At 40.7% G+C, this 19,212-nt stretch overlaps 1 protein-coding gene across 1 annotated transcript; it reads left to right on the forward strand.

Annotated features, from left to right (window-relative positions):
• The first annotated feature begins 5,237 nt into the window (after nt 1-5,237).
• Nucleotides 5,238-18,259, forward strand: AREG (amphiregulin). Its single transcript, XM_027854462.1, has 6 exons — nt 5,238-5,422; nt 7,189-7,404; nt 11,531-11,720; nt 12,213-12,365; nt 17,628-17,738; nt 18,060-18,259. Exons 1-5 carry the CDS (start codon nt 5,356-5,358, stop codon nt 17,719-17,721), a joined length of 720 nt encoding a protein of 239 aa, XP_027710263.1. The 5' UTR covers nt 5,238-5,355; the 3' UTR covers nt 17,722-17,738; nt 18,060-18,259.
• The last annotated feature ends 953 nt before the right edge of the window (nt 18,260-19,212 follow it).

A 19,212-nucleotide genomic window follows, 5' to 3' on the forward strand; every position in this document is an offset into this window, starting at 1 on the left:
TCTATCTATCTATCTATCTATCTATCTATCTATCTATCTATCTATCTGTCTGTCTGTCTGTCTGTCTGTCTGTCTGTCTGTCTGTCTGTCTGTCTCTGTCTGTCTGTCTATTGGTCTCTCCATCCATCCATCTTTCCATCCATCCATCCATCTGTCCATCCATCCATCCATCCATCTATCTATCTATCTATCTCTCCTTTTTGGTCAAACTTCCTAGAATAAAATGGAAAATTATAGAACTCCATATGGAACCAAACAATAGAACGTGCCATTCAAGAAAACCTATAAGGATCAAAGAAGAAATATTTAAGACTGAAGCTAGAGGCAACCCTAGGCCCATCTAACCCTACCCCTCCTCACTTTGAAAATGGTCAGCAGAGACCCAGGAGTTGAAGGACTTGCTAGACAGGGTCACACAGGTGACCTCCAGGAATAATTTCATACATAATAACATTCAGGGGCAGGGGTGGGGTGAGTTAGGGGTGCTACATCAACAAATAAGAGGCAGCTAGGTGGTGCAGTGGATAGAACACTGGGTCTGAAGTCAGGAAGACTCATCTTCCTTAGTTCAAATCTGGCCTCAGACACTTGCTAGCTGTGTGACCTTGGGCAAGTTACTTAACCTTGTTTGTCTCAGTTTCCTCATCTGTAAAATAAGCTGGAGAAGGAAATGCCAAACTACTACAGTTTCTCTGCCAAGAAAACCCCAATTGGGGTCACAAAGAGTCCAATACAATTGAAAAACAACTGATCACCAACAACACTGACAAATAAAACTAACTAAAATGTATTCCTCAAATCTGGATCCTGACATTATCTTTTAAAATAATAAATTTGTGAAATTTTGTCAATGAATGCTAAAAAAAGGCAAAATTACCACTTGTATCTATACAGAAAACTTTGTCAGAAAAACTCACATGGTACACCCCAAATACATCTCGTTGAGAAGCAATTACCCCCAGGGATCCCTTAACCTAACACACTAGTAAGGGAGCCGTCAGTTTCTTAAAATGAAGAAGAGCTGCTATCCATGAATTTCTTGAAATTGTCTCTCATCTAAGCTTAGCAAGCAGAATACAAAGAATTCCACATACGTCTCAAGCAGGTTTCCTACTCGTGAATATATTTAAGAATGCCATGGCACAACATGGGATGTTACATCGTGGTAGGATGCAAACATAATGCCTCAATGCTATACTGTAGGATGCTGTAAAATCCCCACAATGCTCAGTCTTCATGTGGAGTGACTCCAGGTTTTAGGAAGTTCTTAAGATGTAGAAAGTGAAGGGGCACAGTGGATAGAGCCCCAGCCCTGAAGTCAGGAGGACCTGAGTTCAGATCTGGCCTCAGACAAAACACTTGAGACTACTAGCTGTGTGACCCTGGGCAAGTCACTTAACCCTAATTGCCTAAAAAAAAAAAGAAGAAGAAAGTGATTACTCTGTTTACATAGCAATGTATGCCCAATTTCCCCTTTGTTCCTCAAAGCTAGTCAAGTTGGATTTGTAGGGCTGTCAATACTAACTTTCTCCATATAGATTTAGGACTGAAGGATACCTCAGAGGTCATCAAGGCCAACACTCTCATTTTACAGATGAGGAAAATGATGCTAAGTTATATGACTTGGCCAGGGTCACACAGCTGGCAAGCATAGAAGGCAAGATCTGAATTTTCGACTTCCTCATGGCAAGTCTAATACTCTATCTCTGAGGTCACAATAGGAAAAAAATGTGAAGCTATTCCCACTGGAAAGGACCCAGTTTCAATTAGAACACAGCACCAGATGCTGAAGATCACTAGTGAGCCAATCTTGTGCCCAAATCAATAACAGCAAAGAACTCATGACCCATCAAATCATAGATTATCACAGAGGAAAGGGATTTGAGAGGTAATTGAAGTCCAATTTCTTTATTTTATAGGTGGGAAAACTAAGAACCAGAGAAAAGTAGAGGGATAGGCCAAGAGCAATGAACTATCTCTGGAAATCAAAACTTTTAAACAGCACATCACTTATAGAAGCTGGGGAAGGGGAAGAAACTTATTTTAATTTTTACTTTACTAAGAAATAGGCAAGTTTCTTAATCCCTTTAGAAGCAGCCAGTGGCTCAGTGAATAGAGCAATGGACCTAGAGTCAGGAAGACCTGGGTTCAACTCCAGCCTCAGACACTGTCTAGCTGGGTCTAACTTCTAATTGCCTGACAAAATGAAGAAGGAAATGGCAAAACACTCCAGTATCTTTGCCAAGGAAACCCCAAATAGGGTCACAAAGAGTCAGGCATGACTAAAATGACTGGAGGACAGCAACTTTATCTCTCAATCTCAGTTTTCTCACCAGTTAAAGGGAAATGACAATATGTGTCCTGGGCTCTTCATAAAGGAAGGGCTATCTAAACTCAAGGAATTCCTTATTGGCTTATTCATTTCATGCTAAAATGGTGAGGTATTTAGCCCACTCACTGGAAGAGACCATTTGAAAAGAAGTAACTAGCTTGGAAAGTTTCACAAAAATACTAGCAGATGCACTATGACCCACATTCCTCAAAAAGTTGTTTTACTGGAATAATCAGGAGTAGATATGGATCTTAAGGTCAAGGAAACAATTTGAAAAGAGAAAACAATTCAATAATTTCCTCAATTCAAGAACAATCCAAATTTGGGGTTAAGTCACATGACCAAAAAGTCAAATTCAATTCCATCCTTTCTTTCCTCTTAATGTGTTTAACTTATTGACTGCTGGGCAGGTGACAAAGCTGATAATTAAATACCCCATTAAATTCTAAATTCATCAGTAGAAATGACTATAGGTATAAACAGAGCAGGAAATTTCCCACTCCTTGGGTGTGACTAGGAAGGCCTTAGTTCAAAAAGATCCCTCCTATTCAGGTGCCACCATAATTTAAAGTCACCCGTAGAGAATAGGAGTGAGGTGGTGGTCTATAGTCGTAGATGTGGGGCTGGAGAGGAATTTAAAAGGTCATCTAGTCCAACCCCTTCATTTTCAAAAGATTTTCTTCTTTTTTAAAAAAATGATGCCTTTGTTTTTACTATATTCATTTCCGGATACATCACAGATTTTAAAAGAAAGGGAATTTTTTTTTTGGCAAAACCAGACAGTTCTATGTCTTTCATCAAATCCCCTCATTTTACAGAGGAGAAGACTGAGAGGTTCATCTGATTTAAGGGGTTTGCCCAAAATTAGCAGGCAGTTAAGTAGAAAAGCTAAGGTTCGAACCAAAGTCCTCAGACACCCCATGAAGCACCCTTTCCACAGCATTTACATTGTCTCTCTGGAAGAAAATCACTTCTGTATTTGGAGACTAACCCTTTTCAATGGAGGGATGCCTTAGAATCACACTAACAAAATTGAAAGGGATTCTGGGAAGTCTAGTCAAGCAGGCCTCAAAGTGTGGTGGGGGGACCTCTGAGAGTCCCTTCGACCCTTCCAGGGTAACCACAAGGCTTAAACTATTTTTTTTATAATGATACTTGGATGTTTTTGTTTTTAATGTGTTAAATATGTCACTGAACTGATGCTAAGTGAAATGAGCAGAACCAGGAGAACACTGTACACAGTAACAGCAACACTGTGTGATGATCAACTATGACCGACTTAGCTCTTCTCAGCAACACAATGGTTCAAGACAATGACAGAAAATGCTATCCACATTCAGAGAAAGAACTACGGAGTCAGAACTCAGATTGAAGCATACTATTTTCACTTTTGTTGTTATTTTTTTTTGCTTTGTTTTGGTTTCTTTGTGGCTTTTCTCTTTTGTTCTATTTCTTCTTTCACAACATAACTAATGTGGAAATAGGTTTACCTGATTGTACATGTATAACCCCTATCAGATTGCTTGCTGTCTTGGGGAGTGGGGAGGGAAGGGAAAGAGGGAGAAATATTTGAAAATCAAAATCTTACACCAAATGAATGTTGAAAATTAGTTTTTTTATGTAATTGGAGAAAATAAAATACTATTTCCAAATACATATATATATAGATATGTCACATAAGTGAAAAATTCATTGTGTGGGGGAGGGGTTGGAGGTTCTCAATAATATTTAAGAGTGCAAAAGGGGTCCCAAGACCAAAATGCTTGAGAACCATTGGTCTAATCCAATGTTCCCCATAACGTATGGTCATCCTGTTTCTCCTTAAACACCTCTAATTAGGTGAATCCATAATAAACCCATCTCATTGTTAGAGTCATATATTTTTAAAGTGCTTTGAAACTTTTTAGTAAAAGATTACCAGGATATCTCTAACTTTAGGAATTACAGGAAATCAATTTCAAAAGTAATAGAATCAATCATAAAATCATAGATAAGAACTAGAAAAAGGGACCTTAGAGGCCATCAAGTGCAGCGCCACCCCTCATTTTACTGATAAAGAAACTGAGGCACAAAGGCACTCACCGAAGGTCACAAGTCTGAATCGTAGAATCAAAGTTTTAGAGATGGAAGGGACATTGGAGGTCGTGAAATCCAACACCCTATCATTTTACAGACAAGGAAACTGAGGCAGAGAGAGGGTAAGGGACTTGCCCAGGGTCACACAGCTACTTCTTCTTTGAGGCGGGATTTGAGGTCAGTTCTTACTCCAAGTCCAGTGCCCCACCTACTGCTAGACGCTGCATCCCTGGAAAAAAGCTTTACGGGTCAACAAGTCCAACCCCCTTAGGTTACAGAAGAAGAAATTCGTGCCCAGAGCGCCTTGGGACCATTCGGAGAAGTTGATGAAATAAGTTAACCTATGTAAAGCGTTTTTCCCAGCGTAAAACGCGTTCGAAATCTTTACCTCTCACTGTCTCCCCGTCCCTTGCTCTACGAGTCAGTTTTGCTTTCTCTAGAGCCTGCCTTCCTACGCCAGAAGGGCTTGGCTCCGTCTGTGTGTGGTTTGGGAGCGCAACCTTTCCTCCCTCTCTGGCCCCACCAATCCAGGGGAGCCTCCGTGACGTCAGGGGCCCAGCCCCTCTCTCCTAGCCGGCGTTGTCCCCCCGCCGGGGGCTTATAAAGCCGCAGGTGCGGGCGCACCTCTGGAATGCGCGCACGTCTAAGCGCTGCCGCCTCCACCGCTGCCTCCGTCGCCGCTGCCTCCGTCTCCGCCGCCTCTGCCGTCTCCGCCGTCTCCGCCGTCTCCGCTGTCTCCGCCGCTGCTGCCTCTGCCGCGGCCGTCGGGGACCCCACTGCCCAGGGGAGCCGGGCGCACGGCTCTCGGACGTGACCCTGCACGGGAGGTCGCCACTGCTTCTCGCCCCGACGGGACACTGGCACGCTCTCCGCCGCTGACCTGCCCGTCTCAGCCGTCCCGGAGCCGGAGCCGGAGCCGGAGCCGGAGCCGCCGCCCCGAGAGGCCAATGAGAACGCCGCCGCCTCCACCCACCACGTCGCCCCTATTCTTGTCCCTCCTAGTGCTGAGCGCAGGTGAGCCGCCGGGGCGCGGGGCGCGGGGCGCGCGGGGGGCGCGGGGCGCCTTCTTCCCACGGGCTGGTCCCTAGCTCTGGCCCTCCTCGGGAGCGCAGGCCGGGAGGGACCGGCGGGCCTGGCGAGGCGAGCGCACCTACTGCGGGTGGCAGCTGGCGGAGAGCCTCCCGGGACGCTTTGTTTAGCTTTATTTAGCCTTGGCCCTAGCCGGGGCACACGCTTCCTCCAAGCACCGTTTGGATACTTTGTCAAAGAGCGCCAGGTAGTGACTAGGAAACTGCAGAGGGAAATAACATGAGCTGGGCTCTACGTAGAGCTTTAGGATTGACAGCATCCCCATTTTACAGGTGAATAAACTGAGGAGGGAGCCTAGTCCAGTGAAACAAGGCCTGGCGCCGGACTGGGATACTGACTACCTGAATGACCTCGGAGAAATTGCTTAAAGTCCCTGGGCCTCAGTTTTCTTCTTCTTATTAAAATGACAATAAGTACTTAAAAGTTTGCAAAGTGCTTTACATATGTTATGGGTTTTATCATTTGATATTGTGAGGTAGGTGCTACTATTACCCCTATTTTCCAGATGAGGAAACTGAGGCTGAGAGATGAGGTGACTTGCCCGGGGTCTCACAGCTAGTAAGGGTCTGAGGCAGGATTTGAACTTGTCTTCGTGACTCCAAATCCATCACTCACAACTGTGCCATGCTGTAAAATAAAAGGTGTAGAACTAAATGGCTTTGGAGGTTTTTTTCTGGTTCTGTGTCTATGACCCCAGATTCAATATGAGCCTATTATCCTACGAGGGTCAGAAGCTGTTGAAAGTCACAGGACCAGCAAGTGTCTCTGAGCAAATCGTGTAATTTCCATTCTCTTTGCTTTTTGTACTGCTCAAATACCTGTTAGCAACATGTGGAAGCTTTCATTTCCCCAGTGAATCTTTCTGACAAGCAAGAGCCAGAGCCTATTATACGTCCTAAAGAAAGAGAACTCAGCATCCTAGCTGAGAATAAAAAATAGGACCGAGTGCATTGGAAAGCAAATAGAGCCATTCCCTGTTGCAATTTTATTTAACGTCTTAAGTCCCTTTCAGTGTTTTTCTTATAGCTGGAAACATTTTCCTCCACAAAGGGAGGGGGGAAAATGTCATTTCAGATGACAGCTTTTATATATTATTATAACCTTATTCTTGCTGAAAGCTTATAGCAGTGCTGTTTAACAGAAATTACAGTCCTCAGTTTCCTTACCTGTAAAATGGAAAGGTTGGACTATGCAGTCTCTTCCAGTTAAATGTGGTATGATAATAACTCATATTTGGACAGTGCTTTATCGTTTCTGGAACCCTTTCCTCCCTATAAGGTAGCTAGTAATAGTGAGACTCTTGATCCCATTTTACAGGAAAGAAAAAGTTTATATGAAGCTGAACCTCAAACTGAAGTTAATAAGGAAACTGAGGCTCAAAATAGTAGTGTTTTGACCATACATAGCCTGTAAGTGACCCACCCAGGACTAGAAAAGTAAGAATTGTGACTTCCAAACCAGGCTTGGCACTATACCGTGTGGCAAAAAGGAAACCACTAATAAAAGAATTATCATTGGAGCATCCCAGTTTACCTGTGAGCAAAATGTAAATTGGCTTTCCCCAGTGACTCAGTTGCAGTCAGGGTACATGCTGTGACTGTTGGGTAGGAAGAGGTTCACACCTGTGTTCCGCTGGATGTGGCCGATAGGCTAAACAGAATCCCGCTTCATTTTCTTGTTCGGCTCCACAGTGTGCCATCATGTTGCTTCATCGGATGCCAATGATACCTACCCTGAGAAAAATGACTTGTTTTCTGGGGACCATAGCACAGATGGGTTCCTGCTATCTTCAGTGACTGAAGTATTCTCAGGAAGTGAAATATCCTCAGAGACTGAATATGACTATTCTGAAGAGTATGAGGAAGACCCACAGCTGTCTGGATATATCATAGATGATTCAATCAAAGGTGAGTAAAAAAAAAATCAAGTGAAAGGTGGTATAAGAATATGTGGATTTGCCAAGCATCCTCCTAAGGGAAACCTCCCTTCAGGTTTTCTAGTGGATCTGCTACAAACACATAGCTATCTCCCATGCTTGGTACAGGAGTCAGTTAATGAGCATTCATTAAGTGTTTACTATGTGCTAAGCACTTACTAGCTGTGTGACCCTGGGCAAGTCACATAACCCTGTTTGCCTCAGTTTCCTTATCTGTAAAATGAATTGGAGAAGGAAATGGCAAACTACTTCAGTATCTTTGCCAAAAAAAACCCCAAAAAACCTCAAATGGGGTCACAGAGAATCAGACATGACTGAAAAATGACTGAACAAGCACAAGGGGTATAAAGAAAGGCAAAAACATGATACATGTCCTCAGGGAACTCACATTCTGTCGTGGGAGAAAACATGTAAACAAATATGTATATGCAAGGTAATCTCAGAGGCAAGACACTAGCAAGGCAGGGGGTGGGGGAAGGGGGAGAGAGGAGGGAGGCCCTTAAAAGCCATACAAAGAACATATGATTTAAACTGAGTCTTGAAGGACATTATGGTAGCCTGTAAGCAGAGGTGAGGCGGGAGAGCGTTCCAGTCCTGTAGGCCAGTAAGGACAGAGGTACAGTCAGGAGACGGAGCAACCCTTGGGAGGAACAGTAAGGAGGCAGATGTTGCTGGATCATTAAGTGTGGGGAAGGGAGTAAAGTGTGAGAAGACTGGACAGCCAGGAAGGGGCCAGGTCGTGAAGGGTCTTCGATGCCAAACAGTATTTTCTGTTTGATCCTGAAGCGCTTTTCTTTATCAGTTTCTAAGTAGAGCAGGACTTTCTTAGAAATTAGTGCTAAGTGTGGTATGGTGGCCAGAACGCCAGATTTCTACTCAGGCACCCATGTCTTGGCTGTATCACTTATTACGGGCAAATCTTTTCTCTCATGTGTGAAATGAGAGATGTGGACTAGAAAAAACGTTCTCTAAGACCCATTTCATCTCAGAATCCCATATTCTGACCCATGACTTTATTTGGCATATTGTGAATAGCCATGTTGTATTTCAGAAAGAGAAATGGATTTGGAATGGGGAGACCTGGCCTTACCTCGCTCTAGAATGTTCTAGCTGTTTGACGTTGGCCAGTCTTTTCATGCCTCTGAACCTTGGTGCTCAGTGTTAAATGGAATAACAATATTTGTAGTAACAACTTCACATAGTCTTTTTTAGGAAAGCTCTTTTAAACTTAAAGGTCCTAACTAAATGTGAGCTATTATCTTTCATTTTTTTCCACTTTTCTTCTGAATGTAATTATATTGTTCCTAGGCAATGCAGTGATCAGACTCCAAGGGTTGTTGAGAATGGGTCTGGAAAAAACTGAGCTGTGGAGTTTGCCAGAGAAAATAGAATTGCTACAATAGTCAGAGCTACAAGAGATTTTAAACTCTTAATGTTGAGTTAAACAATTCGGTCTTGTAAATAGCTGAAAGACAAAAACAGATTTTCAAATATGTATTTATATCTAAATGATATACAAATAGACAGATGGAGAGATGGATGGACAGACAGAAGGACGGATTGATGGATGGATGGATAGATCATTACAAATTGCTGCCATTGCATTATACCTCTAGGATGCTTACCTTTGACTTCCTTTTCTAAATCAAGGGAACAAAGTCAAAAAGATAAAATGCTACCTAAATCACTTTTACATTCCCCGAGAAAATAGGGACCCATGAAATTGGATCTGAAATTTCAATTTAAAAAATGAGGATTCATTAATTTTTAGAGTTAGAAAGTACCTTAGCAGTTGCTTTAGCTAATCTCTACCTGAAGCGTGGACCTATCTGGCAGAAGATCATCTACCCTGTTCTTGAATAGCTCCTAGGCACAATAAATCATGTCATTACAGTTGCCCATGGCCTTCTAACAATTCCCCATGACTTAACCTTAATTCTCTATTGCTGTCTCCTGGGCTTTCATTTGGTGCCTAACAACCACCATATTGACAAAGGCTGCTTTTTGAGATAAATTGAGAAAAAAACATTATATGTCAGAGGCATGTGGTGGGGACTCCGTTCCTACTATACCACTCTTGACCATGTGTTTGTATGTTGGTAGATCCTAGGGGTAGGTGGTTGGGCAAATAAGGGGAAAGGGATAGGAATTTAGGTTATAAAGGGTAAGAGGGGTCAGAATTTGTTTTTAATTTTTATAAAATCTGAGTTAGAAAAAAATGATATCTGAGTAATGATAAAATAAAATAATCTGCCTTCAGATATGACAATTTGCTGCCTTCTTAACTACCTAGGTTAAATATTAGAAGCAGAAAAAGGGTCATTTTTTTTAAAAAAGTACAGTGTATCATGAAATAGGAGTGTTTATCATAGAAAGTATGATCTATTTATTTTTCTGAACACCTCTGAAAAGCTATTATGTTGAATGTCTGTGGGGTTAACCATCCATTTCAACCAACATTTCAGCCACTCACAAATTGTTTGTGATCTGTCTCTTTTCTTTCATCTATTAGCTATATAGAACAATATTCACTGATTTTGATTTCTGAATTTGTGTCCTAGGACCTGGTCTGTGTATCCAACTCTCCACTCATATGGAGTCAGAGACTTTAGGGTTAAACTCATGGCTTGTGGTTCCATATTGTTTACTTTTTCTGTTAGGAGATAGCCAACATGTCAATTTGTCGTCTCTTTAACTATAGGCTTTCTCCAGTATCCTTGGCATAATTTCCAACATGCTTGATCTAAGAATGCTTTGTATGCCAGTGGGCCTTGGTGAAAGTTATTGACCATAAGGGTGGGGATGTTGTTTTTTTTCCTTTTCATTGTCCCCATATGATTCACTTATTGCTTGTACAAATAAGTTTATCCTGGAACTGATAGAAATATAATTCATATTGCTTTCCCCTTTCCCCTTCCCACTCCACAACCAATCATCCTACTTTCTCTATCTCTGCATTATTCTGGCAAGCAAGAAACGCACAATCATGATAGATAAACTCTGTGCCAAGAATTAAGTGCTGGGAATAAAAATACAAGTACCTGGCCTCAAGGAGCTTATATTCTAGTGGAGGAAGACAAAACATAAAAAGGAGGTGAAAAGTGTGTGTGTGAGAGGAGGGTGCATACCTGGAGACATGGGGGTTAAAGGTCAGAGGGTCATACACCATGGCAGAATAATTTCTATGTTGGATGCAGTTAGGAAAAGTAATTGGAAGTAAACTTTAACACAAAGCTGAGGAATGGAAGGTAAGGGGGAGAATCAAATTCAATTCTGGTATCATAGGAGACAGGGAGAAGTGAAGTGTATTGATAGTTTCAATTTTGGTCATTGTTGAAATTTCTCCCGTATCACATTTTTTGGAAAATCCTAACTCCTAACAAGTGACAAAATTAATTACTCTGGGTTTCATCATTTGTTGATGTAGGTACTGATAAGAAAGCTGACTTTAAATAATCTAGAAAACAGGCAGTTATACCAGAGCAATTAAGTCCTGATTGTAAGGGACAGTCAATATTACAAAAGTCCAATTTTATTCCCTGATGGTTCATTTAATCATAATTTTTCTTTATTCTAATTCATGAAACAGAATTAAATGAGGGCAAGAGCACTGACCAAGAAGCTGGAGATTTGGGTTCAAGCTTCATCTTTGGCACTTTTTAGCTGTGTGAGCTTGGGCAGACTACCTTTCACCTCAATGTCTCTTTCCTCATCTGTAAAATGAGGGTGTTGGACTTCGTGATGATGAATGAGGTTTCTCTAGTCCTGCTAATTATCAAAATCATTTGAGAGTCTCTTTTAGTCAACAAGCATGATTCCTATTAGTCGTAGTAATCTGAAAACCGAAAGCATCCAAAAGAAAAATTGATTCCTTGGCTATGAAACTGGAACACAGTAAAGATATGATTTTAAAATATTATGCTCCTATTTTGGGGGCTAATTATTTATATATTTCAGGTCCCTATAGATAATTGTAAATTTCAGAAGACATGGAAATTGTTCATTTGAAAGAACCACTGGTATAGTTTTTTTTTTTTCTTCTTGTACATCAAAATGGAAACAAGAATATTTTCCATTAACAAATTTTTTTTCTCCAGTTGGACGTTTGGTTAACCCCAAGAAAAATAGAACAGAAAGTGAAAAAAACCCCAAGACCCGAAGAAAGAAAAATAAAGGCAGAAAGAGAAAACACAAAAAGATGGCTAATCCATGTGATGAAAAATACAAAAATTATTGCATTCATGGAGAATGCAAATACCTAGAAAGCCTAGAAGTAGTGACCTGCAAGTAAGTTGTTCTATGTCTTGTTAATGTTCGCATTTATCCTATAAACCAAGTCAGAGATCCTTAACTATCCACTTTGCTTTTCAGAGTAACCCATCCCTTTAATATGTGTCAATATTTTTCCTAAAAGAAAAAAAAATTCTTCCTGTTTATGCTTTACAGATTTCTCCACTGAAAATTATGTCATACAAATTAAGCGATAGTATAATTTTTAAGCTGCATAACAAATCATTGAGCTCCTCAGTAGGTCATGAAATAGAACATGAAGAATAAAAAGGTGTGTCTTCTTGGAATATCACACCCAAACTAATCTCAACTTGTTCTACTACTGACTGACATTCTAATACAAAGTATGGCATTGTAGGGTAGTAACATGCCTTCCCTTCTAAATGATGCTTGAACGCCTGTTTCCAAGATTTTGAAGACTTTGTAGATAATAGGATGGAGTTGACTTTTCAGTCTGAATGACATTATTTGCTTGTGGGTTATTTGTAGCTGTCATCCGGATTTCTTTGGTGAAAGGTGTGGGGAGCAGTTAATGAAGACCCATAGCATGGGAGACGGAAGTCATCCCATCACAGTGCTGGCTGTTGTGACTGGTTTTCTTTCTCTTCTTTGCTTCTCAGCGATTGTCGTCATTACCATCCAGTAAGTATGATGATATGCAAATCCCTATTTCAGAACCTCTAGAAGAAGAGAGAATTTTCCCAAGGCCACTCCCAGGACTTAGTATTGGATTGTGTCAGAAATGTGTTCATGAGTAAGCCATAGTGGTTAAGTGCTGTTTTATGACTGTGGATATAAAAGTGAAGCATCTGTTGACAGCAGCTGCATGAATTCTAATGACTTTGGGACCATCGTGAAAGTTAAGTATATAATGCTATTTGGGGGAAAATATAGAAAACTGATTAGCTGTTGCTGTACCCCTGTCCTCCACCCCTAGTCACAAAGGTTTCCAGGACTGAAAAAAAAGAAATCCTGCTTCCATGCAAACCTTTGAAAGCATCTAAAGGGATTTCTTCTTCTCCAGAATCAAGTCAATAAACATTTATTAAGCACTTACTATCTGCCAGGAATCATATCAATGGCTTGAGCTACAAAGAAAGTCAGAAACAGTCCCTGCTCTCAAGGAGCTCACAGTCTAATTGTGGGGGAGGGGAGAGAAGAAACAACAAGCAAACAACCATGTTGCTGTTGAGTCACTTTCCGGCCATGTCTGACTCTGAACCAGTAAGGCTGAATATTCTGTTCTCTTAAAAAAACTACATGTATCTGTCCCTCTAAGTATTTTTATTCATGTTCAGTCATTTTTTTTAGTCATGTCCATCTCTTCATAATCCCATTTGGGGTTTTCTTGGCAAAAATACCAGAGTGGTTTGCCATTTCCTGCTCCAGCTAAGTTTACAGATGAGAAAACTGAGGCAAACAGGGTTAAGTGATTTGCCCAGGATCACACAGTTTGTAAGTGTCTGAGATCAGATTTTAACTCGGAAAGATGAGTCTTCCTGACTCCAGGACCGGTATTCTTTCCATTGAGCTAACTACCAGCCCCAAACAAACAAAATATATACAGGGTATCTTGCAAGTAAGCTCAGAGGGAAGGTACTAGTATAGAGGAAGGGATTAGGAAAGGCCTCCCATAGAAAGGTGGATTTTAGGGATCAGAACAAAGACTTAAATAACTTAATTGGGGTGGGGGAAGGTAGGGGCCACTGAGTTTGGTGCAAAGTATCACACTGGCATTTGTAAGACTATTAACATAGCGTTTTATTGGAATGTCATGCTCTAAAATAATTCAGTATGGGGCAGCTAGGTGGCACAGTGGATAGAGCACCGACCCTGGGTTCAGGAGGACCTGAGTTTAAATCCGGCCTCAGACACATAACACTCACTAGCTGTGTGACCCTGGGCAAGTCACTTAACCCCATTGCCTAATCAAAAAAAAATAATAATTTAGTGAACCACACTGGATTTGTTTGTGTCAAAACATATCTTATTATTGTATTTAGCAATTTCAGAAGGTGCTCAGCCTATGTCAATCTCCTTCGCTCTTGGGAGGGGGGTGGGGAGGTAAGGAGCAAATACAATGGCAATTAGCATAACTTCTTGGATTTCCCTGCCGCCATTACTCTGGATACATCTAGTGCTCAACTCAGAGTCAGGAAAACCTGGGTTTGAATATCGCTTTAGACACTTACTAGCTAGGTGGTCCTGGCCAAGTCCCCTAACCTTCCTAGATCTCCCATTTCCTCATAAAATTAGAGGGCTGGTCTTACCCTTCCAAAATCTTAACTCATTTTAAATCAATTGTGGTACAGTGCAAAGAGTTGTAACTCAAAAGGGGAGAAAACCTGGGTTCAGAGCTCATTTCTGGCACTTAGTGCAGGTATGACCTTGGGCAAGGCACAGTCTCCTTGGGCCTTAGTTTCCTTGTCTGTAAAATGAAGAGATTGGACTTCTGAGGTCCTTCACGTTACTGTATCTATAATCCTACAATCTCCAGTAACTTGACAATAACAAAAGACAAGGGATTTACTTTGAGAAGCTATCCTCTCCACAGTCCGTGAATACTCTTGGAGTACTCAGGGTCATCTGGGCATCTCGGTGGCATTATGGAGTACCCAGCCTGAAGTCAGGAAGACCTGAGTTCAAATCTGGCCTCAGACACTTACCAGTTGTGTGACTCTGGGCAAGTCACTTAACCCTGTTTGCCTCAGTTTCCTCATCTGTAAAATGAGCTGGAAAAGGAAAGGGCAAACCACTCCAGTATCTTTGCCAAGAAAACCCCAAATGGGGTCACAAAGAGTTGGACATGACTGAAAAAATGACTGAACAACAGAAGTCAGCGTCATACTTTTAGAGTCTAGTTATTTGTTTTTGGGGATACCAACATTTTATTGTTCTGGCCAAGGGAATCAGGGAAGTAGACTGCTGAATATTCAACAAGGTGATTCATGCTCTTGCTAAAGGAGCTTGGGAAACATTATGGATTCATGAGCCCAAATTTGAAGTCTCAGAAATTACTTTGACAAGTGGATTGTGAATATATGTACCACACCACTCCTGCCATTCAGGAAATGAAGCATTCTTCTTTTGTGGTCACTGTTTATTATTACTGCATATGCAAATCTTGATTTGATTACAAAAGATGATGAAATGACACCCAATGTTCTTTTATTATTCACATCAAATTAGAGGTTAGGTCTAAGGTTGCTCTGTATACAAGCTAGGGTCTGATTTTTTTTTTTTTTTGCTAATATTTCAAACTAGATAGAAAAATCTTTAGTCAAGATGCACTCGTACAAGTAGCTTTTATTTAAATGAGAAGGCTGGAGGGGGAAAAAAATCTTTCCTTCAAAAACAGATATCATCTCCTTATGTTCTCTTTATCTTCAGCAAAAGACATTTATAGTTCAGATCCTTGTCACCTATCACCTGGACTGTTACAACGACCTCCAACTGGTCTCTTCCCTCCCATATCAAAACATCCTCCACACAGCTGCCAAAGAGATTTTCCTCAAGTGCAGGTCCCATGGGGTCCCTACCCTAAGTCACAAATTGCGGTCATTCCCTATTACCTTGAGGGCAGGTATAAACTCCTCTGCTTGGCACTTAAAACCCTTCACAATCTGACCCTAAGCAGCCTTCCCAGACTTATCCATTGTTACTCTCTTTCACATACTCTATGGCGCTGACTGACTGACCCTCTTAATGTTTTTCCCACATGACGTTCTATTTCCTTTCTCGGCTGGCTGGCATGTCTAGAAAGCGCTCTTTCTTCATCTTTGCCTCTGACAATCCCTAAATTCCTTCAATATAGAGCTCAGGCACCATCTTTTGTGTGAAGCCTCATAACTCTTTACCTGCCCCTCTGCAGCTGCCCCCAGCGCTTCATATTTGCTTTGTAAAGAAATAGATACCTTCATAGCTACATACTTACACATAAATGTATGTGTGTATACACACATATGTTTGAATATATGTATACCTTCTAGGACCATATATAGTTACATGTTTATATACACATACATGTGCTAATAGCTTGGACAACAATATGTCCCTGCCCAAGCACCCCTTCATGGTTATTTTTTGGGCCCTCCAGGCTCAGAGTGAATGTAAATAGTAACTGTTTCTCTTTAGGCCAGCAACCCTAGGGGTCTTCACCTCCCAGTTTGATTTTTTTTTTTTTATTAAAGGGGCCATCCCTTGACTTCTTAAAGATGCCTATTCACTGAATGGGTGTTACCTCACTCAAAGGGAGAACCTGAAAAGACCTCAGCTTCAAAGGGCCAGGGTCTGCCATTGCATCCTGGGACATCTCCAGTTGTCCTGATGAATATCTGGCCACTGGACCCAGATGGCTCTGGAGGAGAAAGTGAGGCTGATGACCTTGCACATCCCTCCCTCACTCAAATCAAAGTCAATTGCAAGTCATGTCATCATCTTCCTAATGTCATGGTCCTCTTCAAGAACAGAGGACAAATACAACTTGTATACACACACACACACACACACACACACACATACATATGTATATTCATATTAATTCTAGGACCACATGTAGATTTATGTATGCATATTGTGTTTGCGTACATATAAGTGTGTATATATATGTATATATATACCTTCTAGGACCATATATAGATATTATGTACATATGTATGTGTGCACATATGCATACATACACACAAACATACACATATTATGTATATACAATGTATGTATATATGTATGTATATTTTGAAGGCAGGGACCATTTTAGTTTTTGTCTCTGTATCTTCAGCACCTAATAAGTATGTGACTGTCATACATGAGGTGCTTAATAAATGTTTGCTGAATGGTTGATTGATTATGTGGGACGCTATGCTAGGGACTGAATAAGATCTTTGCCTTCTAGGAGTATAAAACTCTAGGGACAGAGTACTATTATAGAAAGAGGGCAGACCTGGAAACGGATATTGAGGTTCAAATTCTAACTCCCAGCTGTGTAGCCATGGGTAATTCTCTTACGCCTCAGTTTCTTCATTTGTAAAAAGAGGTTCTTGGACTAGATGATTTCTTATAGATCCTTCCACTCTAAATCCTAAACCTCTACTAAAAGAAACTTAACACAATCCATTCTATAGGAGCTTCCTTTGGAAGACAGCATGCTACTTCCACCATTCAATAGAACAATCATTTATTAAGTACCTACTGTATGCTAGGCACTGGGGATACCAAGACCAACAGAATAACCTAATCTTCTCAGAGTTTATATTCTTATTCAGCTGGATAGCATACCCAAGGCAGTGTGCACCAAAGGTACATTGTATCTACCTTGTATCTACCTTCAAGGAGTTTACAGTTAATGAAAGGAGGGGCTGAGTAGAGGAAAGGGTAGGAAAAATACAAGGATACAGATAACTATAGTACAAGGCAGAACCTGGCCAGTTCCTTTAAAAAAAAATACAAACTGAGTAGAATAAAGATTCAGAAGAGGGAGAAGAAACATACTTCAGGAAACCAGGAAGGCTTTATGGAGACAGTTTTTTTTTTTATTTGAACCTTAAAGATGACAGGTTTGACAGGTAGAAGAAAGAAAGAAAGAAGCATTTCTTAAATACCTACTATATGCCAGTCACTATACCAAGTGCTTTACCAATATTTGTATATTTGATTCTCACAAGACCCTGGGAGGCAGATGCTATTGGTATCCCTATTTTACAGTTGAGGAAACTGAGGCATACAGGGTTAAGTGACTCACCTAGGGTCACATAGCTAGTAAGTGTCTGAGGCCAGATTTGGACTCATGAAGATGAGTCTTCCTGATTCCCAGTACAGTGCTCTATCTACTGAACCACCTAGCTGCCCACAATAACCGTGTAAAATAATAAACCCTCGATTACAATGAAATATTTTTGTTTTCCACAGGCTTCGGAAAGTACATTCCAATGTTCATGACCAGGAAGCTGAAGAAAGAAAGCAACTCAAGCAAGAAAATGGAAATGAGCCTATTAGCGTATAGCTGAAAGTGGCTTACAGGTCTGTGTGTTTTTACATGGGATTCCTTGTAATACACTGAAATAATTATTTCTCACCACCTCCTTGTTGCCTATACCCTAGTCAAACTGATGGTTAAAACACATGCATTTCTTTTACCGAAGAAGGCACATATAATAACAAAGGCAGCTGTGGTAGCAGGATTGAATTCAAAATGGCAGGAAGGAAGGCCACCAGGGTGTTTCTCTGGCCAGCAATTTTACTTAATTCTCATTTTTTTTTTCACTTTTTGTTCTTGATGCTGGTTTGGAAAAAAACTCATAGATTTCTCATGAATAACACATGTATTTTATTTCTTAATAGGTTATCCAGTTGAAGATGAAGAAGTAACTGCCATATCACAACCACAAATGCAAGACTTTTTCTTCTTGTGAGTCATCAGAAAATTGGTTATTTTTCTGATGTTTTTTAACTTTCAAATGTCAACTTTTATGCTGAAAGTCTTATTATTTCTGTACATACAGAAGCATGGGAATATAAAGTAATATGTTTCCACTTGTAAATAGTTTATTTATTATTTAATGGAATTATATTTATTTTATAACTCATTAAACTTTTTAAAAAATTAAACGGATTGAAAGTTTGAAGTTTCATTCTTGGGATCTCGGGAATTCAGGACATTTTCTCCATTAAAACTAGCTTGACCAACGAAAGGTTCTCATTACCCTTCCATGATGCTTTGTTAGTTTCTGTAGTGTCAAAAGGCATTCTTTTAGTTGGCAAAATCTAAATGGAAATGAATTATTCTTAAATAGTAGCCAATTTTGCAGAAGTTTCTTTGGTACGGAGTCATACGTAGACCTGAATGTTCTCAAAGAGCTCACATTCTAGTGGGGAAGACAACACATAGCCAATCCAATCTAACAAACACTTATTAAGTGCCTACTATGTGTCAGGCACTATGCTAAGTTCTTTTTGATTTATTTTAACTTAAATACAAAATGAGAAAAGGGAAAAAAAAGAACATTTCCATGTACGTAGCAAAACGTGAGAGAGGATTCAATATAAACAATACATATCCACTTCACAAAAACCTAGGTAACAAATCTGGGAATACAAGTAATAAAAAGTAAGACAGTCCTCGCCTTCAAGGAGCTTACAGTCTAAGGGGGAAATAACACAGAAAAGGAGGCAAGAAAAAAGCAGGAAGTGCCAGGGCACCCTGAAGACTAGGGGCAAGTTTCATGGAATTGAAACTAGGCAGGGCAGCATACCCAAAGTGAAGTGAGGAGATGTGAGTTCAGCTTCTGGCCTCTATGGAGGAAGGCAATGGGAGGAGTTTGGTAATCTGTCCACTAGTCCTCCAAACAGAGGGGAAGAGAGGCTGAGGAAGGGGGGATCATGAGTTAGCAGCACAGTGGTGAGTTAAAAGTGATGAACTTATCTTGGTAGAGGAATCTCAGTCCGTGTAGTTGAAACCAAACAGGGCAGCAGATGCAAACATGAGATTCATCTG

Source organism: Vombatus ursinus, unplaced genomic scaffold, assembly GCF_900497805.2.
Source record: "Vombatus ursinus unplaced genomic scaffold, bare-nosed wombat genome assembly UNPS02010461.1, whole genome shotgun sequence".
NCBI lineage: Eukaryota > Metazoa > Chordata > Mammalia > Diprotodontia > Vombatidae > Vombatus > Vombatus ursinus.

Coding starts and splice junctions, on each gene's coding strand:
- AREG (XM_027854462.1), top strand. CDS start 5,356: ATGAGAACGCCGCCGCCTCCACCCACCACGTCGCCCCTATTCTTGTCC. Junction 5,423..7,188: donor CCTCCTAGTGCTGAGCGCAG/GTGAGCCGCCGG, acceptor TCGGCTCCACAG/TGTGCCATCATGTTGCTTCA. Junction 12,366..17,627: donor ATTGTCGTCATTACCATCCA/GTAAGTATGATG, acceptor TGTTTTCCACAG/GCTTCGGAAAGTACATTCCA.